We start from the raw sequence: 17,500 nt of genomic DNA, 5'->3' as shown, positions 1-17,500 counted from the left end.
CCATAGTGTACAGTGTTTTTTTTGTTTTTTTTTGGGAGGTGCATGTTGGAAGAAACAAAAACAAATTCCAAGCAGAATATCATAGCCTATGCATCAAACTACATGTATGTGTACAACATGTTTTTACAAAGCAGAGCATGTCACTAAAGACATAACTGTAGGCTGTGTTTCTTTTGCTGTGCACATTTGACGTTATTGTGCTCACCCTTATTTGATGAGTGAATTCATGCAGATTCGTTGATGGTTAAGTTGGTCATCCAGGTGGAAAGTCTGTTCACCACCCCGGTAGCCCTGTAGATAGCCTAAATCAGGGCTAACTGACCAAGTAATATAGGATCTGAACTTACACGGCCACTTGCAGGTAGCTCAGCACATGCGTCAAAGGCGCAGTTGAGACAAGTAGCCACCGTGACCACCAGACCTCGAGTTTCAAATGTCATTATTGAAGACTGGCTGTTACTGCGAATCCTATCCCTCTTGTTTCCACCTGTAACTCGATCCATTATTAAAGTCATGGGGACTCCCGTTTCGGTTACCTGTTAATGGGTTGTTGTTTCTGGACTTGAGTGACCAGAAAAAGCTGTACTTTGAATCGGATGGCCTAAATGACAACGCACTACCACCATCTGTCTGTAGCCTAATTGTTTGAATGTTGATATGTGAATAATTTTAAGTCAGATTTAAAGAACAGTGTTCAGCAGGCTAAAGACGGGAACAGGTGGAAAGATATCTGGTAAATCGCCCTATTTCACGCGGGTTGCTTTATTCTGTGAATGAATAACGATAAGGTAAGCATTATGCTTAGGTCCTTCAATCATACCAGAAGATTATCTACTAGGATACTGAGTGAAATTTTAGACCATTTATGGAACAGGTTTTATGTAACCTTAAGTTGTGTTTTCTCATTATTAGTAACATTGTATGCGCTCTTATTCAAGCGAGTGTTTAGGCCTACCATTGAGTGCTTTTTAAATCATATACGCAAGTGTGGAATTGTTCTGCTGTGGGTAAAAATTGAAGCTATGTAAACCAACGGCTTACTTTTTCTTTAATTGTCTCATTAGTTGAACAGAAAAAAAGTCAAAGGAGAGACAGCAGTTGAGTTTAGTATGACCTAAGATTAAAGATCTAAGGTTTTATATAACTGTAAGCTTTACAGAATTTATATTGTAGTCTACCGTTGTATTTGGGAGAATTCCAGAGATTTGTTTTGACGGCGGCGGCCCCAGATGTAAGCCAAGGCAGAGTAGACCTTCGTGATAATAAGCTTAAAACAAACACGAAATGCCTTTGTGTCTCTCGTCCATAGACTACTACATCACTGCAGATTATTTGGAGTGCGTGCTCTAGGGCTGGTCATCCCTTCTTTCAATCTGGAGGAAACCATCATTAAAATGTACTTTGGAGAGCTCCGTCGACCTACGGACATATAATGTATAGGCACAGTTTGGACGCTGGAAGTCATTCACAAACTATAATGCTCCATTTCTTGATACTTATATTGGCACGGATGACCCCTGTGATGAGTACCAAGATCTGTCCAGCGCAATGCTTGTGCTACGACTCGGCAGAGTTGGTGGACTGCCGTGACCGCGGCTTTACGCACGTGCCACACGGCATTCCTCATGGCTCTTGGCTGCTGGACCTGAGCAAGAACGACATTCAGGAGCTTCGGAGCCGCTCCTTCACGGGGGTGTGGGCGCTGAAAGTGCTACTGATGTCAAACTGCGGGATCAAAGTGGTACAGTCGAACGTGAGTAGGCTAGTCCACTTTCTCATCTGAAGTGTCTTAGCAGACATTTAGGCCTATGTCACTGTGCGCCCTTACCATATACTGTTAATTTTATGTTGTATTAGCAGAGGTGGGAGTAAGTCACACATGTGCAAGTCACAAGCAAGTCTCAAGTCTTAACCTTCAAGTCTCAAGTCATTTTTTGTGACAGTCAAGCAAGTCAAGTCAAGTCATAGCCAAATCATTGAAATTCATGATTTACCCATGTTTTTATGAACTGCTGGAGTTTTATTTGTAACAAACAAATAGACATTGCATTCATTCAAGCCACATAGCCTACATCTGAACGGTTTATAGAATAAGATGAAATGTATACGAATAAAAATAAATGTATTTCAAGACCTATTATAAACAGTGTTGGGCAAGTTACTTCAAAAGCGTAATGCATTATTTATTACTTGTTACTGTCATCTCAAAGTAATTTGTTACATTACAATATTACTGTCTTTGAATTGTAAGGCATTACACTACATTTACATTACTTTCACCAAAATAACAGGAAATATGGATTTGGTGTTCCCAATAGATCTTCATGTGTTCAATGCAGCTCATTACACAGCAGGAGGTGATGTGGTATGGCATAATGACTGAGCTATGCTTATGGCTAACAAAATAACAATATAATGCAGGGCTTAAAATTCATTTTTCAAAATGGGGGGGAATTCCCCCCTTAGGTTATTCATGTAGGGGGGATTTACACAATTTAGGGGGGAGGGGGGGGGATTGCAAATTTGATACTTAAAAAAAAAAAGTGTTTGATTTTGGGGCCCCCACCACCCTGACGTCATCAGTAATATATAGCCTACTGTAGTGGGATAATTCACAACAGTGGACATCCTAGATTCTGCTTGACTCCACACACACACACAAGCACACTGAAAATTATTGCTTATGTGATATGTTTCTATTTCATATATATTTTAAGTTCACATAGAGTGTATTTAGTTAATAATGTATTTTTTAATGTATAGTATTTTACCAGTAATAACTAGTAGCTAAACATATTTAGTAATTTGAATGCTTCATATTGACGTTTAAACTATAACACTTAGGCATATCTTTAATGTGGTGTGTAGGTCTAATTGAGTGCACATTGGTGATGAGTAGGTGTAATTGAGTGCCTGTCACTTTAAATAAAATACGTGAGTAATTAGCCTCCCTTCAGCCTTTTAGGCTAGTCGCTAGTGAATTAAAGTTGTGCATAGTGCATAAGGATATGTGGATGCAATTCATTATGTTTTCTATGTCATTAGATAAAATTAATGTTCAAAAAACTAACAAGTTAAAGACAATCTTTCTGGGATCAAGTGTTGACGTGACCTGAGCTAGGATAGTTACCAAGGAGCTCTTTCCAGATGTAAAAGTTTGCCATGCTGCGTAGCCTATTTGCGTAAGCGCAAAGTGGTTCTCTCTCTCTCCGTGTGTGTGTGTGTCTGCGTCTGCATGAGGCTATGTTCAATTCAACTCGGTAGTTGATCCGTCCGGTCAATAGGACCGCATTCACGCCACTAAATGATTATATTAACGTCAGACAGGCCGTAAGTGTATGCGGGAATTTCTCGCATTATGATGGCTAGAGTTGCGGGACTTGAACAAATTATGCGCAATACCCGCAATCCCGCAGTGAAATTGAAGCCCTGTAATGGTTGCAGTTATGGCTCATGGGACAATGTAGGCCCCAAAGGCCAAAGGTCACTCACAACTTAATATAGTAAAATAGCCATAGTGAAATTGTATGTTGACTTTAAATGGTTCTCATCATTGCTGGTTGCCTTTCCTTCCACTTAATGCAAATAATTTGAGAATAATGGCTACGATATTTGTCTGTAAAAGCAACATTTTAGTTATTCTCACTGTTTGAAATGAGAAGTATAGCCTAACCATGTTAGATCTGTTGCATGAAGGGCAGAGATAACTCAAATTCCCTTTCTACAGTCATCTAAACAAGGCAATCAAATTCCAGGACCAGCATAGATGTCTTTTTTTAATTCTTGGATAATCTTCTCTGGTGCCAATTGAGCATTTCTCAATTTTGGATTAAAAAGCAAAGTAACTTCAGTTACTGAGATAGTACCGAGTAAAATATTACTGAAATTGTATTGGTAATGCCTTACATTACTGCATTACAGCAAAAAGCAATGCATTACTGTAATTACATTACTTTTTTAATGCATTACTCCCAACACTGATTATAAAATAGCCTATTATTGTTTCAATATGCCTCAAATATTAGGTAGCCTAGCTACATCAAATCATGAAAATATATTCAAACAGTTCAAGTTACACCTGTCCTGACCTGTCATCTCCAGGGAAACAATAATGTTGAAAAAGTGAACTAATCAATCAATCAAACGCTGCCGCCAACGTCACTGCCAAATTTGACAAGCGCAACAGTGCAATGGGTTTTAGGAGGGTTTAGGACCGTCAATGCTATAGCCTATCATATTATACATAAGCCTAACATGTGAAATGAGCTACTTTTCTATGCTGACAGTTAGCTAGGCCTACTTACTGTTGTTAGCCTACTACTAGGCTGTAACGTATGGAACAGGGACGTGTTTAAGAGGGAGGGAGAAGGAGAGGCGATTAGGCCTACTATAGGTTACATTGGCAACATTTTCACTATATATCAAGATTAAACTTAGACAAGAAAATGTTTCACTTTGCCATTTCACACATTTTAACCTAATATGGCGTTAACTAAAAAGCATAATAGATTCAAAGCCAACTCTTAACATGCCTCAAATTTGACGTTAGGTTTCTAACACGACTAACTTTGGATGAAAATCAACGTGGTGGTGGTTATGTCGCTATTTTGCACACTTGCAGACTGCTGTTCATTTCTCCTTTGACTTGTCAGATACATCATCTGTGAAGCCAAACATTATTATGTTTTGGTATAAACGTAGAGCCTTCCATATTTGCAAGTTAGTCTACCTCAGTCTGTCTCATTGGATCTGGCACTTGCTGTTGGTCTGTAGCATCACTTGGTACAATGACAGGTTCGCTCGCGTCACGCATGCAACAGCACCTATACAGATTTTCTAAAATCGTAAAGTTAACTCCTCAATATCTATGAAAAAAATAAAAAGTCAAGTAATTTCAAGTCATTTGTCTCAAGTCTAAGTCAAGTCTCAAGTCATGAATAGCAAGTCAAAGTCAAGTCGAGTCTTTTATACATGTTGATCAAGCAAGTCTCAAGTCTTAAAAAATGTCTGTGTATTAGTCATATTGATACATGATGCATTCTTGAATTTCTCCCTAGGGATCAATAAAGTCTATTCTATCTATCTATCTATCTATCTATCTCTCTATCTCTCTATCTCTCTCTCTCTCAGTTTAGTCATTCTTATACAGTTACAGAAAACAACAAAAGACATCAAGACAGACATACATTAATGGACATAAAAAAAAGACATCAACAAAAGCTGTTTTCTGCAGCTTGTGCTCCTATGAACTGTTTTGGTGTTATAACCCATAGGCTCTCAATTCACTCTCATTCATTGAGAAGCTGGATCTGAGTCACAACCAGCTGCAGGTCCTACCCTCGGACTTCTCCGAGGGCTTAGACTCTCTAAAAGACCTCCGGCTGGCCCACAATTCCCTGGGGAGCCTGGATTCATCTGCCTTGCAGCGTCTGGAGAACCTGCAGAGGCTTGACCTCAGCCACAACTACATCCAGGTTAGTCAGTGGGAGAATAAACCAGCCCCCCCCCCACACACATACACATACACACACACACACACACACACACACACACACACACACACACACACACACACACACACACACACACACACACACACACACACACACACACACACACACACACACACACACACACACACACACACACACACACACACACAGGGGAGAGATGTACTGTAACGGATAAATACATGTGTTTCATCCAGGTTAGTCAGTGGGAAAATAAACCAGCCCACACACACACACACACACAAACACACACACACAGGGGAGAGATGTCCTGTAACTGATGAATACATTTGTCCCATGCAGGTTCTGGAGCCAGGCATGCTGCGTGCCCTGACGAGCCTACATCACCTCAACCTGCGCTGGAACCTGCTGCGTGAGGTGCCCATGGGCACGTTGACCATGCAGCAGGGCCTGTCCGTGCTTCTCCTGGACCAGAACAACGTGACGCACCTGGACGCCGAGGCCTTCACGCCGCTGCGCAGGCTCACCTTGCTCAGTCTCCAGGGCAACCAGCTGTGGAGCCTCGACTTCCGCACCTTCCTGAACCTGCAGACGCCCGGCACGCACCTGCAGCTGTCCGGCAACCCGTGGCTGTGCGACTGCGAGCTGCACCACGTCTTCGCCAAGCTGCTGCACGTGCGCCACCTGCATGTGGACGACTACGCCAACGTCACGTGCCGGGCGCCGCCGCTGCTCGCCGGCGCCTCGCTCGCCTACATGGACAACCAGCTGTGCGTGGCCGAGACGGCCACCGTGCTGGTCATCAGCGTCACGGTGATCGTCACCGTGGTGGCTGCCATGGTGATGGCTGAGCGCAACAGGAAGAGGAAGAAGCTGAACCAGCTGAACCAGGAGAACAAGTGGGGCGAACAGGAGAGTCTGGACGGTCAGGACAGGTGATGGGGTCGTCGGTTAACAGTGGAGACGAAGAAGCTGATTCTGGACTACACCCGGTTCTGACATTCTAGACTGGTTCTGACATTCTAGACCGGTTCTGACATTCTAGACTGGTTCTGACATTCTAGACTGGTTCTGTTTCGGATGTGGACCTTATTCGGCAGCAGTGGTTCAGTGGTTCCAATCTACAGAAGGTTCTGGGTTTGAATCCTGGTAGTTTCTCTTGAGCTAATGAGTATGAGTACATTTATTTTCTTCAACCAATGAAATGGTTAGAACTTTGAATGATTGCCTATCCTTTTGTTGTTTAAATATGTGTATGTGCGTGTGTGTATGTGTGTGTGCCTATCTCTCTCTCTCTCTCTCTCTCTCTCTCTCTCTGTATGTGTGCCTGTTTAATGAATGATGAATGAATGATGTTTCATGTAATGCACTTTACTTGTTTGAAGGATCAGACATGCCATTTAAATGCAGTCCACTACACAGTTCAGGGTCAGATGGTAAATAGCAAATGGACTCAGGTACTAAATGGCACTAAGGCAACCAAACACTACTGAATTCATCTGAACTTCACAGACATTCAGATCTAGTCATTTGGTACATGCATACTGTATGTCCCAAATAGGTTGCAACACCATGCCGGAATACATGTTGTCAGTCATTCTGATTTGCCTGTTAATTCAAGTACAATGATACACAATTGGCAAGGTTAATATTATGCTATCAACTTTCCTGCATGCAGGGGCAATGATTAACTACAGAGAGTGAGCCCACCAGACTGTATGCTTGGCTCTGTGTCTAACTTGACTAACTTCACCTCAGATACCTACACCCAATTCTGACTTGTTAACAGGAGTCTCGTCCCCAAAGGTAACTGCCACAGCAAAGAGTTGTCTGATTATGCCTGTCAGGGTGGAAAGATTGTACAGATTTGAGCTGCAGCAGATGAGGTTTGTTTAGTTTTGTTTACGGCTTGTTGTAACCAAAGCCAGGCTGTCAGGAGAGGATCACGCAAGAGCGAACACCGTTGTGTAACAGAGTTAGTTCAAGGAAAGACATTTACAATCCCAGACAGTTACACATATTTGTTGTTGTTGGAGGTGATGGAAGCTCAAAAGAAAAGTGCCTGGAGAAAATGTGAGTTTGACTGAAACAGATACTTTAAAAGGCACACCTGAGACCTTATAGTTTCAAATTACAATGCTATGTTAATCTGACGTTGAAAGACATTGTTAGAGCACTATATATGTAACATGTTGTTGTTGTTGTTAAATGTTCCTATGCTCTCTCTGTGTGGTCTGGTCTGATGTTTTTGTTTTATCGTTCAGATCAGCCATGGAAAAATCTGGACGACAGAGTACACAATAATACCAACCAACCCATACAAGAAAGAACTACAGGAATCCTATAGTATTATGGGACAAAATATTATAGTAATCTCATAGGAATAGAACTACTATAGAAATCTTATAGTATTGTGATAGTTGTTTTTCGTAAAGGAACATGGAGCTACTTCAAAACAGACTGCCCTTGTTGTAGTGTTAATTACAGTGTACCACTATTGTATTTCCCAGAGGAAGAGCACACAGATACCTCCTCATGACGTCAACATGGTGTTTAGGTTACAGCTAAGTAGTTTAACTATTGTCCATCCACAGTAAGTATCGCTTACTGTGTTACATTACAATGTAATGCTATGGAGATATCCTCACAAGTGCTATGTAGCCTAGTGCTACAAGCATAATTAGTCTCCATAACTGAATCAGTTTCATCCCAAAATGTATACCTTACAGTCAGTATGCTAGTGAGGGACTCCATCACTGAAACTCCTCCTTTCTGGAGACTATGGCTGAATACCAATCTCTCCCCTAAAGCCTAAGCCCTGAACCCTCACACACTTAACTGACATCAGTCATAAGTAATCAAGGGTGTAAGGGGTTCAAAATGCTAATAAATGCTAAGGAACAGTACCTGGCTGCAACCCATCATTAAACTGACAACACAAAAAAAACGTGTTGCAAACATGGTTCATGTTTCTGTTTAATGCAAGTTGTTTACCAAGGTCTTTTCAAGCTTCCAGACTCCCTTTGGGTAACGCCGTGTTTCAAGTCACAGAGCTATGGATTGTGGGTAATTCCCTTGAGTGAAGTGTTCACATATGCCGACCTAAAAAGAATATAAAATCATCTTTTGGAAATTGATCTTAATGCCATAAGTAAAAAAAAATGAGGACACCAATTTTCTTTGTGAATGAATATTTGTATCATAAATAAATAAATGTTTATATTCTTCTTTTTAGTCAACTTTAGCAGAGGTGCCAATAATTGTGGAGGGTACTGTAGTTCTAGATAGATACCGGTATATTTTATATATGATACATACAAAAAATAGGCCCTTATTTGATATAAGTATGTGAATAAATCATTATTACAAGTGTTTCATACAAAAGCAGTTCATCTTTTATTGCCTGTTCTCAAAGCAATGGCAAAAGGAATGCAAAGAGCTGCACAACGGCCAAAACACAGAGCTGCAGAGTTCTGATTGGATGCAACCAAGACCAGACGTCCCTAAAGTACAGCAATGTAAACTCTGCCTTTACAGTAAGTAAACAGTAAGTTTACAGTGGTTTACCAAGACTTTATTCATAAATAAACAATTATAAAAACAGTCGAGCAAATGTAAACAAACATTACAATGATGATATATGTCTTATATATTATAAACAACTGATAGATAATGGAACCGTTTTTTTTTGTTTATGGTTTTTTTTTGTGGACGCTTCACATCTGAAAGATTTAAAGATGTGTAAAGAAGATGTTCTTCGGCCTGTTTGTGGTCTGGGAAGCTCTAGTCAGTCCTGCCCGATGAGTTCCAATGAGTTCATGACCAGGTTAAGTCCTCTCAAAACCCAACCCAACCCAACCCCACCCCAACCCAGCCCACCCAGCCCAGCCTGAGACGCAGTCCTGGCCCAGAGTACAAGCACCCTTCCCCTGGAGGAAAGGGAGTTGGGAGGGCCTCCTCCCTCTGCTTAAACGCTGTCAACCATCTTCCTGGGCACCTCCTCATCCGTCCGTGGCCAGGATAAGCACCGCGCCGAAGATGCCCACATTCTGCCCGATTAGCTTCATCTGGTTCCAGAACTCGACGTGGCGCGTGCGGTGCCAGTAGCCAAGGTTGCCGTCGATGAACAGCACGACGAGCGGCAGCATGATGGAGAGGATCTGAGCGGCGATGCGCACGTACACGCCGGACAGGAAGGCGAACGCCAGCACCCCGAACACCACCACCAACAGCTGGACTGTCAGCTCCCCGCCGGGGATGTGGTCCAGGTAAGCCATACGATCCTCTTGGCTGTGCTGCAGGGAGTACACCTGGTGGCGGGAAATGGTACTGCAGTTAGGGCTGAAATGTGAGTCATGCTGAAGTTCAGGCCAGAGACTTTCTAATGAGGAGACACAGCACTCATAGAATCTCCCACAGAAACATATGGGGTTAATTTGTAACGCCAAAATGGCAATTGTCTACACCAGTGTTTCTCAAAGTGTGGTCCGGTGACCACTGGTGGTCCGCAAGCAGACGTGATAAAATAGATTAGTTGTTTACAATATTGAAACAACTTGTATGTAAATCTAAACAGGTCTGCAACACTGCCTGTGTAAGCTACGCCAGTTTAAATCATATGAATAATCTGACACAATAAGCAAGGTGCAAAGACAATAAGCAAGATGGTTCAGTGAGTAGGCATATTGTGTAATATACTGTTGAAATATGTCTCCTCTTTTTTTTTTTTAGCTAGGTGGTCGGTGAGTTTTTTTTTTCATTGGTTAAGTGGTCCTTGGTCTGAAAATGTTTGAGAAACACTGGTCTACATATGCCCCGCCCCTTCCGCAGCCAAAAGTTGACATGTGAATACATCATGCCAATCATGTGTTGTGATCTCGCCACTGGAGTGAGGTTGGTGTCGTGAAGCCTTGTGCATGCGCAGTTCTGCTCGAAATACATGCCGATAAGTGCCAATCTTGGCGGGTCTATAGACATGTGTTGTGGTAATAGTGTGTTAATGGTGTGGTAACAACAGCTAGTTTGGTCTGTCTCTTTACCATGCAGATCAGGTAGATCCCCAGGAACACCTGGCCTGTGGACTGCAGCGATCGGGTCCTGGGTTTCTGTCTGTACACCTCCCCCGCTCCACTCGCCAGAACCAGAAATCCCCCAATAATGGCAAGAGCCCGGGAGTACATCCTCACCTGGGTGGAGGGTGGGGGGTGTTAGAACACACACATATGACGGTAATACAGTAGGTGTTGTGTGTTGGACAATTATTATAATTCAATACTTATTATAATCTTCTTTAAATCGTAGTACCCATGTGTCTTGCTTTCTCCAAGACTCCTGTGTCTTTCTTGTGATTGTATGACTACCGTAAAACTTAAAATAATCGCCGAGTCCCTAAGAGACGCCTGTCTCTTTTAAACGCCTGGCGTGGCTACAGGTTTGGGTTAAAGGCCGGTCTCCAGTAGAGGCCTGGTCTGTTTTTTAGTTTCGGGTTGTATTTAATGTTCTAAAACCCGTCAGATCGTCTGTTTAAAGATTCGCAATGACACAAAACCGTTACAGAAAGGAGGTTACAGCAGTGTGAATTAGATGTTGCACGTCGTTACAAGCCGTCGCAAAGCATTCACATGTCTGGTCACAGTTGCAAGGTTTTAGAATGTTGCATCAAGTTGCTGCTCATCTCGTTGCGAATCTTGGGTGTGATTTGGGCTTAAGGCGCAGACTGCGCACGTTATGATTAGATGGCATTAAAAGACTGCGGTGGGGAGAAGCTAGATTTCCAAATTGTATAATTTTTTTCCCAATATGAACTATGCCTATATGTCCGACTTCGTCATCGTTCAATTCATCCCTTGTGTTAATTTGCGGATAGGCCGATGGTAAGCTTGTTTTTATGCTGGCAACAAAACCAGAACGGTTCGCGAACGTCTTTATTCTAAATGCCATGGCGATAAAGAGAAAGAAGTCAGAAAAGGAATTTACCTTAGACTAGGCTATATCAGAGCCCGTCTACGGACATTCTCTGGCTATATAACCTACTGAAATAGGTTAATGATGTAAAGTGAAGTGCGCTTCTATGGGACTGGTGTGTGCGCGCACAGTTTTTATTGATGAGTCGGAGTGGCAAGTGCTGCGCATAGTTGCAGTGGAATGTGGCTGCCGCAGGGCATTATAAAACTTCTCACTCTTACACCTACTCATACACGGCAGTGAAATGGCGTATTTAGCTGTCTAAATTCGAATCATATGCTGGGGGAGAAATCGTCGGACATCCATGATTATTTTGTTATTCAGCACCCCTGGTCAAAAATATGTTCCCGTGCGCCTGGAAGTAGGCTATGATTTGAATGTAGACTGTTGTCAAATTTGGCAAATACAAAACGGGACAAACAGTATGGTTCATGCTCTCTCATGCTGTTTCATTCCTGCCGAAAAGGAGGGAGAATGAAACATTAAGCACGTTCCACTTTTGCATAAATAATTCATAAACGGTTTTGGTCAGGGCTGATAATGCAACTGTATTTGACAAAGGACCGATATAGGCTATTTGCTAGTGACAAAATATGAGCTTTCAGTGTGATACGATCTCTTTGTAGATTACGTTTAAGTAAAACGTGTTTCATCTGATCGGCTATCCCCGCTATCTGGATCTTACTGTATCTCACTCAATGAACAGCATCTCAACACTAAATGAATGATGATCCGTAATTGTCATCAGATAGCCTAGTCATATAGGTAGACATTCAGTGTGTTTGAAATAATTAATTCAATAATATTTTCCATCTTTGCAGAGGAAAAGTTTTGTGTAAAGGAAATTAAAGGCCTGTCTCATAGAGACGCCTGTCTCTAATACTAGCCGGTGCAGTTTGGCGATTTGGGAAAATAAAAGCCCGGGCTATTATTTGGAGTTTTACGGTATCTAGCTGGCTTTTGCATTTACTCTACAATGTTTTAAAACACCAATATATTGTGTATTTAAGGATCTAGTGTAGCCTATAACCTAGACTTATGGCATAGCTGCAATCTTCTGTCCAATCTTGAAACAATGTTTTATCATTATCAATTTCACTTCTACATCAAATTTTAGGGATAATGTCATGATCATGAAATATTAGACTTACCTTTAACCAGTCCCCATAGTGAACCAGTCCTCCCACGTAGGAGACGTAAGTACTCAAAGCAAGCTGAATGGCGGCAGCAAGGGCGAACCACCTACGCTTCACTCCGAACGACATGAAGCTGGCGCACAACACTGCCACACCCATGTCTATGTACAGGTAAGGTACCTGGATATCGGGCTTCCTACAGAAGAAACAGACTTAACATTAGGCTAAAATAAAAACAAAGTAACTTTAAATAAAACCATAAGGCATCTAAAATAAAATATTGGAGCATCGCGGTAACATACGTTACTGTAAGTAGAGTTGGTTTCTTTTAATAAGGCACATTATCAAGGCTGATCTAAACAGGAATACAAGGTGCTGCTACTGCTTATGCTTGTCTTGGTTAATCATAGGGTTAGTTTTTCAAACATTTCTGAGTAGGTCTACTCAGGCTGCCAAATTAGAGGGTTGCGCTGCTAAAGAACAGGGCACAGTACCAGGCATATCAAGTTGATCAAAGACCCATTGGACATTTGTAAAGTAACAGTTCAGTATAATTGCAACCAGATGGAGCACAGTTGGTCAAAGTCAGTATCTTTCCTGTTAAGAAACAGGCAATATAAGAGTACGTATATATGTCTGTTCATAACATATTAATCTCATAAAGTAACGTAAGCATCTAGCCAGTCAAATTGTTTAACTTTCCAAAGACAGAAACATAAATTTCCCCCAGTAGGAAGGTAAGTGCTCCGTCCATATCAGGTAATTTAGCACACTCCACCAGTGGCTGTCTGAGTCTAAAAGAAACGGCTCTAGGCCCTTCAGTCACTCTGCGTCCTACCTTTTCACATCGGCTCTTTCAGCAAACAGCATAAGCATGCTAAAACAATTCCAGAATCCGAACCGGGTCAGAATGAAAGCGCCGAACTGGGATAGAGTCCTCAGCAACTCTCGTCTACCCGGGGCCGCCATGTTGATTACGGGCGGAAATCGCGTTGCATTTTGGATTGGATGTCAGGTCAGGACTGGCTAAGAAGTGTGTTACCGCCACCCAGTGGTACACATGGAAATGGTAGGCTACCTCTGCCGCATTGTAAGAAGTAAACTGACACGCCCGAATGAAACATCTGAAGCTAAACCTGGACGTGGATGTAGGCCCTAATGTAGGCCTATTTTTGGGCTAAATATCTGTAGCCTCTGTAGTTCACATGTTGATGTTCTGTTCTCCTGTGTTAAAAGGACGTTTCAATATTAGAGGAACAAGGGCGGATCCATTAGGTCAAGCGAGTCATTCATTCTCTCACCTTGTCCTGCTATATTGTAACCAGTTTGCTACAAGTTGTCAGCTAATTTCTGCTCAATTTGACACAGTAATACATATTGGCCACACAGATGCCACTTTGAAGATCTATTTCAAGTTCATTCTCAAACTTGAATGAACAGCTGATGATATTGTGAGATTCCGATTAGACTCTAACAACAATAGTTCCAGTCATTAAAAAATAATGACTGATTGTAACCTAAGCAGCCTAGCCTAGGTCTTGCTGCTGGCAATAGAAGCATAATGACCTGTTTATTCATAGGCTATGCCCCATGCCTCTGAAGGAAGGAATGGCTTGGTCTGCAAACAAAAGGTCATCCCATTTTATTGTGCTGCTTAGCCCATTTTTTTCTAATAACCTATCATGGTGAGTAGCCTACAACTCAAGTCAAGTTTATTTATATAGCACATTTCATACACAGAGGTCATTCAATGTGTTTTACATAAACAAAAGCAAACAGTAGCTGTAATAAAATAGTCAACGAATATTTTAAAAGTAAAGAATAAAAAAGAAAACATAACACACACAAGATTAGATTTAGATTCAACTGTATTGTCATTGTGCAGAGTAAAGAAATAGCACACTAGAGTTATTTGTTCTTCTACTGATGATGTATGAGAGGAAAGACTGTCTCACTTTACATATTTCAGAATTATACATGCGGAGCATGTCTTTATAGTCTGGGAACACCCATGGGCGGATTATGAACTTTAATTTGTTTGATGTGATTTCCTGTATTCTGGTGCATTTTGGCGATGGCCAGTACTAAATTCAATCAGATTCATAGCCTACATCCTGATTTGTTGATATTGAGGCAATGATTCCATGCAAGGCTTGGGCTTCAGGGCCCCCTGACCCCTTGGGCCCCTGGGCCTGGGCCCGGTAGGCCCGTGCAGTAATCCATCCCTGGGAACACCCAGACCTTCACAATTACCCCGTACAATTGGGAGTGGTCGGAAAAGGTTCTTTGACTTATGAAGTTCCAGCAGGGGCGTTACTAGCAGTGAAATTAGACTTAAATTGGTAGGCCTAAATTATACCAAATTATTTCAAAAGTATAGCAATCTTGTAAATGAAGGTTTTTAAATGCAGTTGTTTACGAAATTCCAAAGAAATACATGCGTGTCCGTGTTTTAGGAACATTGGAAATGGGCTTCAATGGCCTCTTGGCCAGACGGACCTGCAGAGCAAATCCCAAATTTGCTTGTATTTCATAGTTTCATAGATATGAAGTTTGTTTTTACGCCGTTTTCTTTCTGTCTTCCTACATTCTCTTTTTAGGATTTTAACTACTGGATTTTGTTTCCATGGTGTTTTCTGTTTGATTCTGACAATTCAGTAGACGTGTGATAGTCCTTGGCTTGAAGAGAGCACTTGTTTGTTTATTTATGATTCCCCTTTTTACCATCATAGATCTGTTCTGAGTGTGTGGGGACATAGACACATTAAAGAACACACAGAAATGATCAGATAAAGCCAGGTCTTTAACTTTAACAAGGTCGAGGGTGTGGCCAAGAGTGTTTGTTGGCCCCTGTACATGCTGTGTTTGGTTGAAGGTATCAAGTAGTGCAATTAATTCCTTAATTGTTTTCAAGATTATCCACATGCAAGTTTAGATCCCCTGATATACTAAGACAGTCGATCTCTATGCAAATGGTTGACAACAGTTCACCTAACTCTTAGATACAATGATACAAAGTCATCGAATGATGACTGATTGCACTGAAAAGATTTTTGAATATTGTGGCTATCCCCCCTCCTTTTATTTGTTCTGCAAGCATAGAAAACTGAAATTTGGTTCAATGAGGGTAGTAGCACTGTTTGCTTGATCTAACCATGTCTCAGTTAAAAGTAGAAAATCGAGGTTATGTGTTCAGATAAGAAAAATGATTTCTTTGAAAGAGATCTGATTTTCTGAAGTGTTAGTTTTGCTGTAAGTGTTAGGGGTAATATGAGCCATGGGGGAATTTTGTGGTTGTTGTAGCACAGGTAAGAGATTTGACTGGTTTACCCTGTAAGGTCGATGCTCTTGACTCGTTCTATTGCTAATCAATACAGGAATAGAGAATGTCATGGGCCTACTGGGTCCCGGCATGTTCTCATAACTGCTGTACAATTTCTATTGCAGGGACTCCGAAAATATCAAACAACCATATTGCAATCAGAGTTAGTGATTTACAGAGTTACAGAGTCCTCTGTTTTGAACTTTGATCTTCATGGTCTTCATCATGGGGAGGTTATCACTTCGAAAGGGAGACTTCCTCGAAAACAGTTAAGGTCTTCTTAGTAGATTAGAGGTCAGATAGGTCATTATTGAAACACCTGTAGTAAGCTATTTTATGTCTCTCAGCCCAACCGTGTCTTGATTATTCCTTTGCAAAATGGCCAGAAGACCTTTAGAAGTGTGAGTATTCAACAGCATTTTTTGTAATTTCATAATTGTAATTCAAGCTAAATAATCTAATGTACAAAACAAGACAACCACAAATAAACAGTGTTATTCATTTCTGTAGCCTACAGATGCATTCATGGATATCGAAAAACAGTTGAGAGTTTTCCGTTTCACCTAAATGTGTCAATCTCATTCTTGGCCAACCTTAACCTCTAATTATATCCATTGAGATCACTAGATTGCCTTTCTCTATTAGTACAGACATTCAGATCCTATAGTGTCAACCCTAAATCGTTTCAATGTCAAGCCAATTGTACCAGGACAACAGAAGCCAGTCTGCATTCGTCAGCGTCTGTTTTGGTGGTGGTGTCATTTTAACCACCATTTCTCCAGTGACTTCTTGAAGTTTCTCTGTGGGAGTTTGCCACTCCTTAGTGACGTCTCCACGGTAATCCCCCCCCCCAGGGGAGACTAACCCAGATCCTGCAAACCAGCTTACAGGTAGAGCAAGTGCCACAACAAGCTTCCACGGGCTTAGCCAAGGACTCACGTCCACCGTTCACACACACACACACACATTCATACACACACACACACACACACACACACACACACACACACATACTCATTCATACACACACACACACACACACACACACACACACACATACATTCACACACACACATTCATGTAGGTGAGAGCAGAACACCGCAACTGATTATGAAGATGTGGGTCACCACTAAAATAGTGTCAGAGGAGAAAGTGAAGGCGTCCGTAACCAGACAGTCTCAGTGGAACCTCTTTAATAGGACAAAGGCGAAGCAGTTGTCACAACCGTGCAAAGATAGAGCCCAGTAGCCTACTTTCAGGCAGAAAGCTCCAATGCAATGTAGGGCTCTGTGAAATCATAGCTATCCATTTCTGTCCCTTTTTAGACTTTTTTTTAAATAAAATTCCATAGTTCTTTTTACCTTGTGCAAGTGGACCATGCGATGAAGAGGACATAGTCAGGTCTACACTGTCGCTGACACACAAGTCACGATGCCATCTTTGATTTAGCCGGACGTGAAGAGGCAGAGGAGTGCAGGAAGGTTAAGTGATGAGATCCTTTAGAGGGATTATCCTCCCCTGGGGGGGTGGGGGGGGATCATGGCAGCTCCAAGCCTGGGGATGCTATAGTGGAGAAAGTTCATGTTGTGACAGCATGCAGGAGATAG

The 17,500-nt window shown here is 41.8% G+C and overlaps 2 protein-coding genes across 2 annotated transcripts in view; one reads left to right on the top strand and one right to left on the bottom strand.

Annotated features, from left to right (window-relative positions):
• LOC143137565 (uncharacterized) overlaps window positions 1-7,619 on the top strand; it is an 8,213-nt gene extending 594 nt beyond the window's left edge. Inside the window, exons 2-4 of the mRNA XM_076297805.1 lie at window positions 1,310-1,753; window positions 5,274-5,474; window positions 5,814-7,619. Coding sequence (XP_076153920.1) covers window positions 1,433-1,753; window positions 5,274-5,474; window positions 5,814-6,410 — 1,119 coding nt within the window. The 5' untranslated portion in view covers window positions 1,310-1,432 and the 3' untranslated portion in view covers window positions 6,411-7,619. The remainder of the gene's footprint in view (window positions 1-1,309; window positions 1,754-5,273; window positions 5,475-5,813) is intronic.
• A 1,710-nt stretch (window positions 7,620-9,329) lies between these two features.
• On the bottom strand, window positions 9,330-13,549 carry tmem101 (transmembrane protein 101). Its single transcript, XM_076297804.1, has 4 exons — window positions 13,410-13,549; window positions 12,587-12,767; window positions 10,511-10,657; window positions 9,330-9,781 (listed from the first exon to the last, which is right to left on the bottom strand). The coding sequence occupies exons 1-4, from the start codon at window positions 13,538-13,540 to the stop codon at window positions 9,473-9,475; spliced, it is 768 nt and encodes a 255-aa protein (XP_076153919.1). The 5' UTR covers window positions 13,541-13,549; the 3' UTR covers window positions 9,330-9,472.
• Window positions 13,550-17,500: the final 3,951 nt, after the last annotated feature.

Source organism: Alosa pseudoharengus, unplaced genomic scaffold, assembly GCF_046254945.1.
Source record: "Alosa pseudoharengus isolate Yale_2024_CS ecotype anadromous, Long Island Sound unplaced genomic scaffold, YU_APseudo_1.1 YU_APseudo_1.1_scf_21, whole genome shotgun sequence".
NCBI classification, from domain to species: Eukaryota; Metazoa; Chordata; class Actinopteri; order Clupeiformes; family Clupeidae; genus Alosa; species Alosa pseudoharengus.
The sequence above is the reverse complement of the archived record's forward strand: the minus strand, read 5'-3'. Positions and strand labels throughout refer to the sequence as shown.

What these genes read in the sequence shown, in the direction of transcription:
- tmem101 (XM_076297804.1), bottom strand. Translation starts at nt 13,540, where the DNA reads ATGGCGGCCCCGGGTAGACGAGAGTTGCTGAGGACTCTATCCCAGTTC. An exon ending in GAAAGAGCCGATGTGAAAAG is followed by an intron (nt 12,768 to 13,409) that starts GTAGGACGCAGA and finishes TTTCTTCTGTAG; the next exon opens with GAAGCCCGATATCCAGGTAC. An exon ending in ACTATGGGGACTGGTTAAAG is followed by an intron (nt 10,658 to 12,586) that starts GTAAGTCTAATA and finishes CCCTCCACCCAG; the next exon opens with GTGAGGATGTACTCCCGGGC.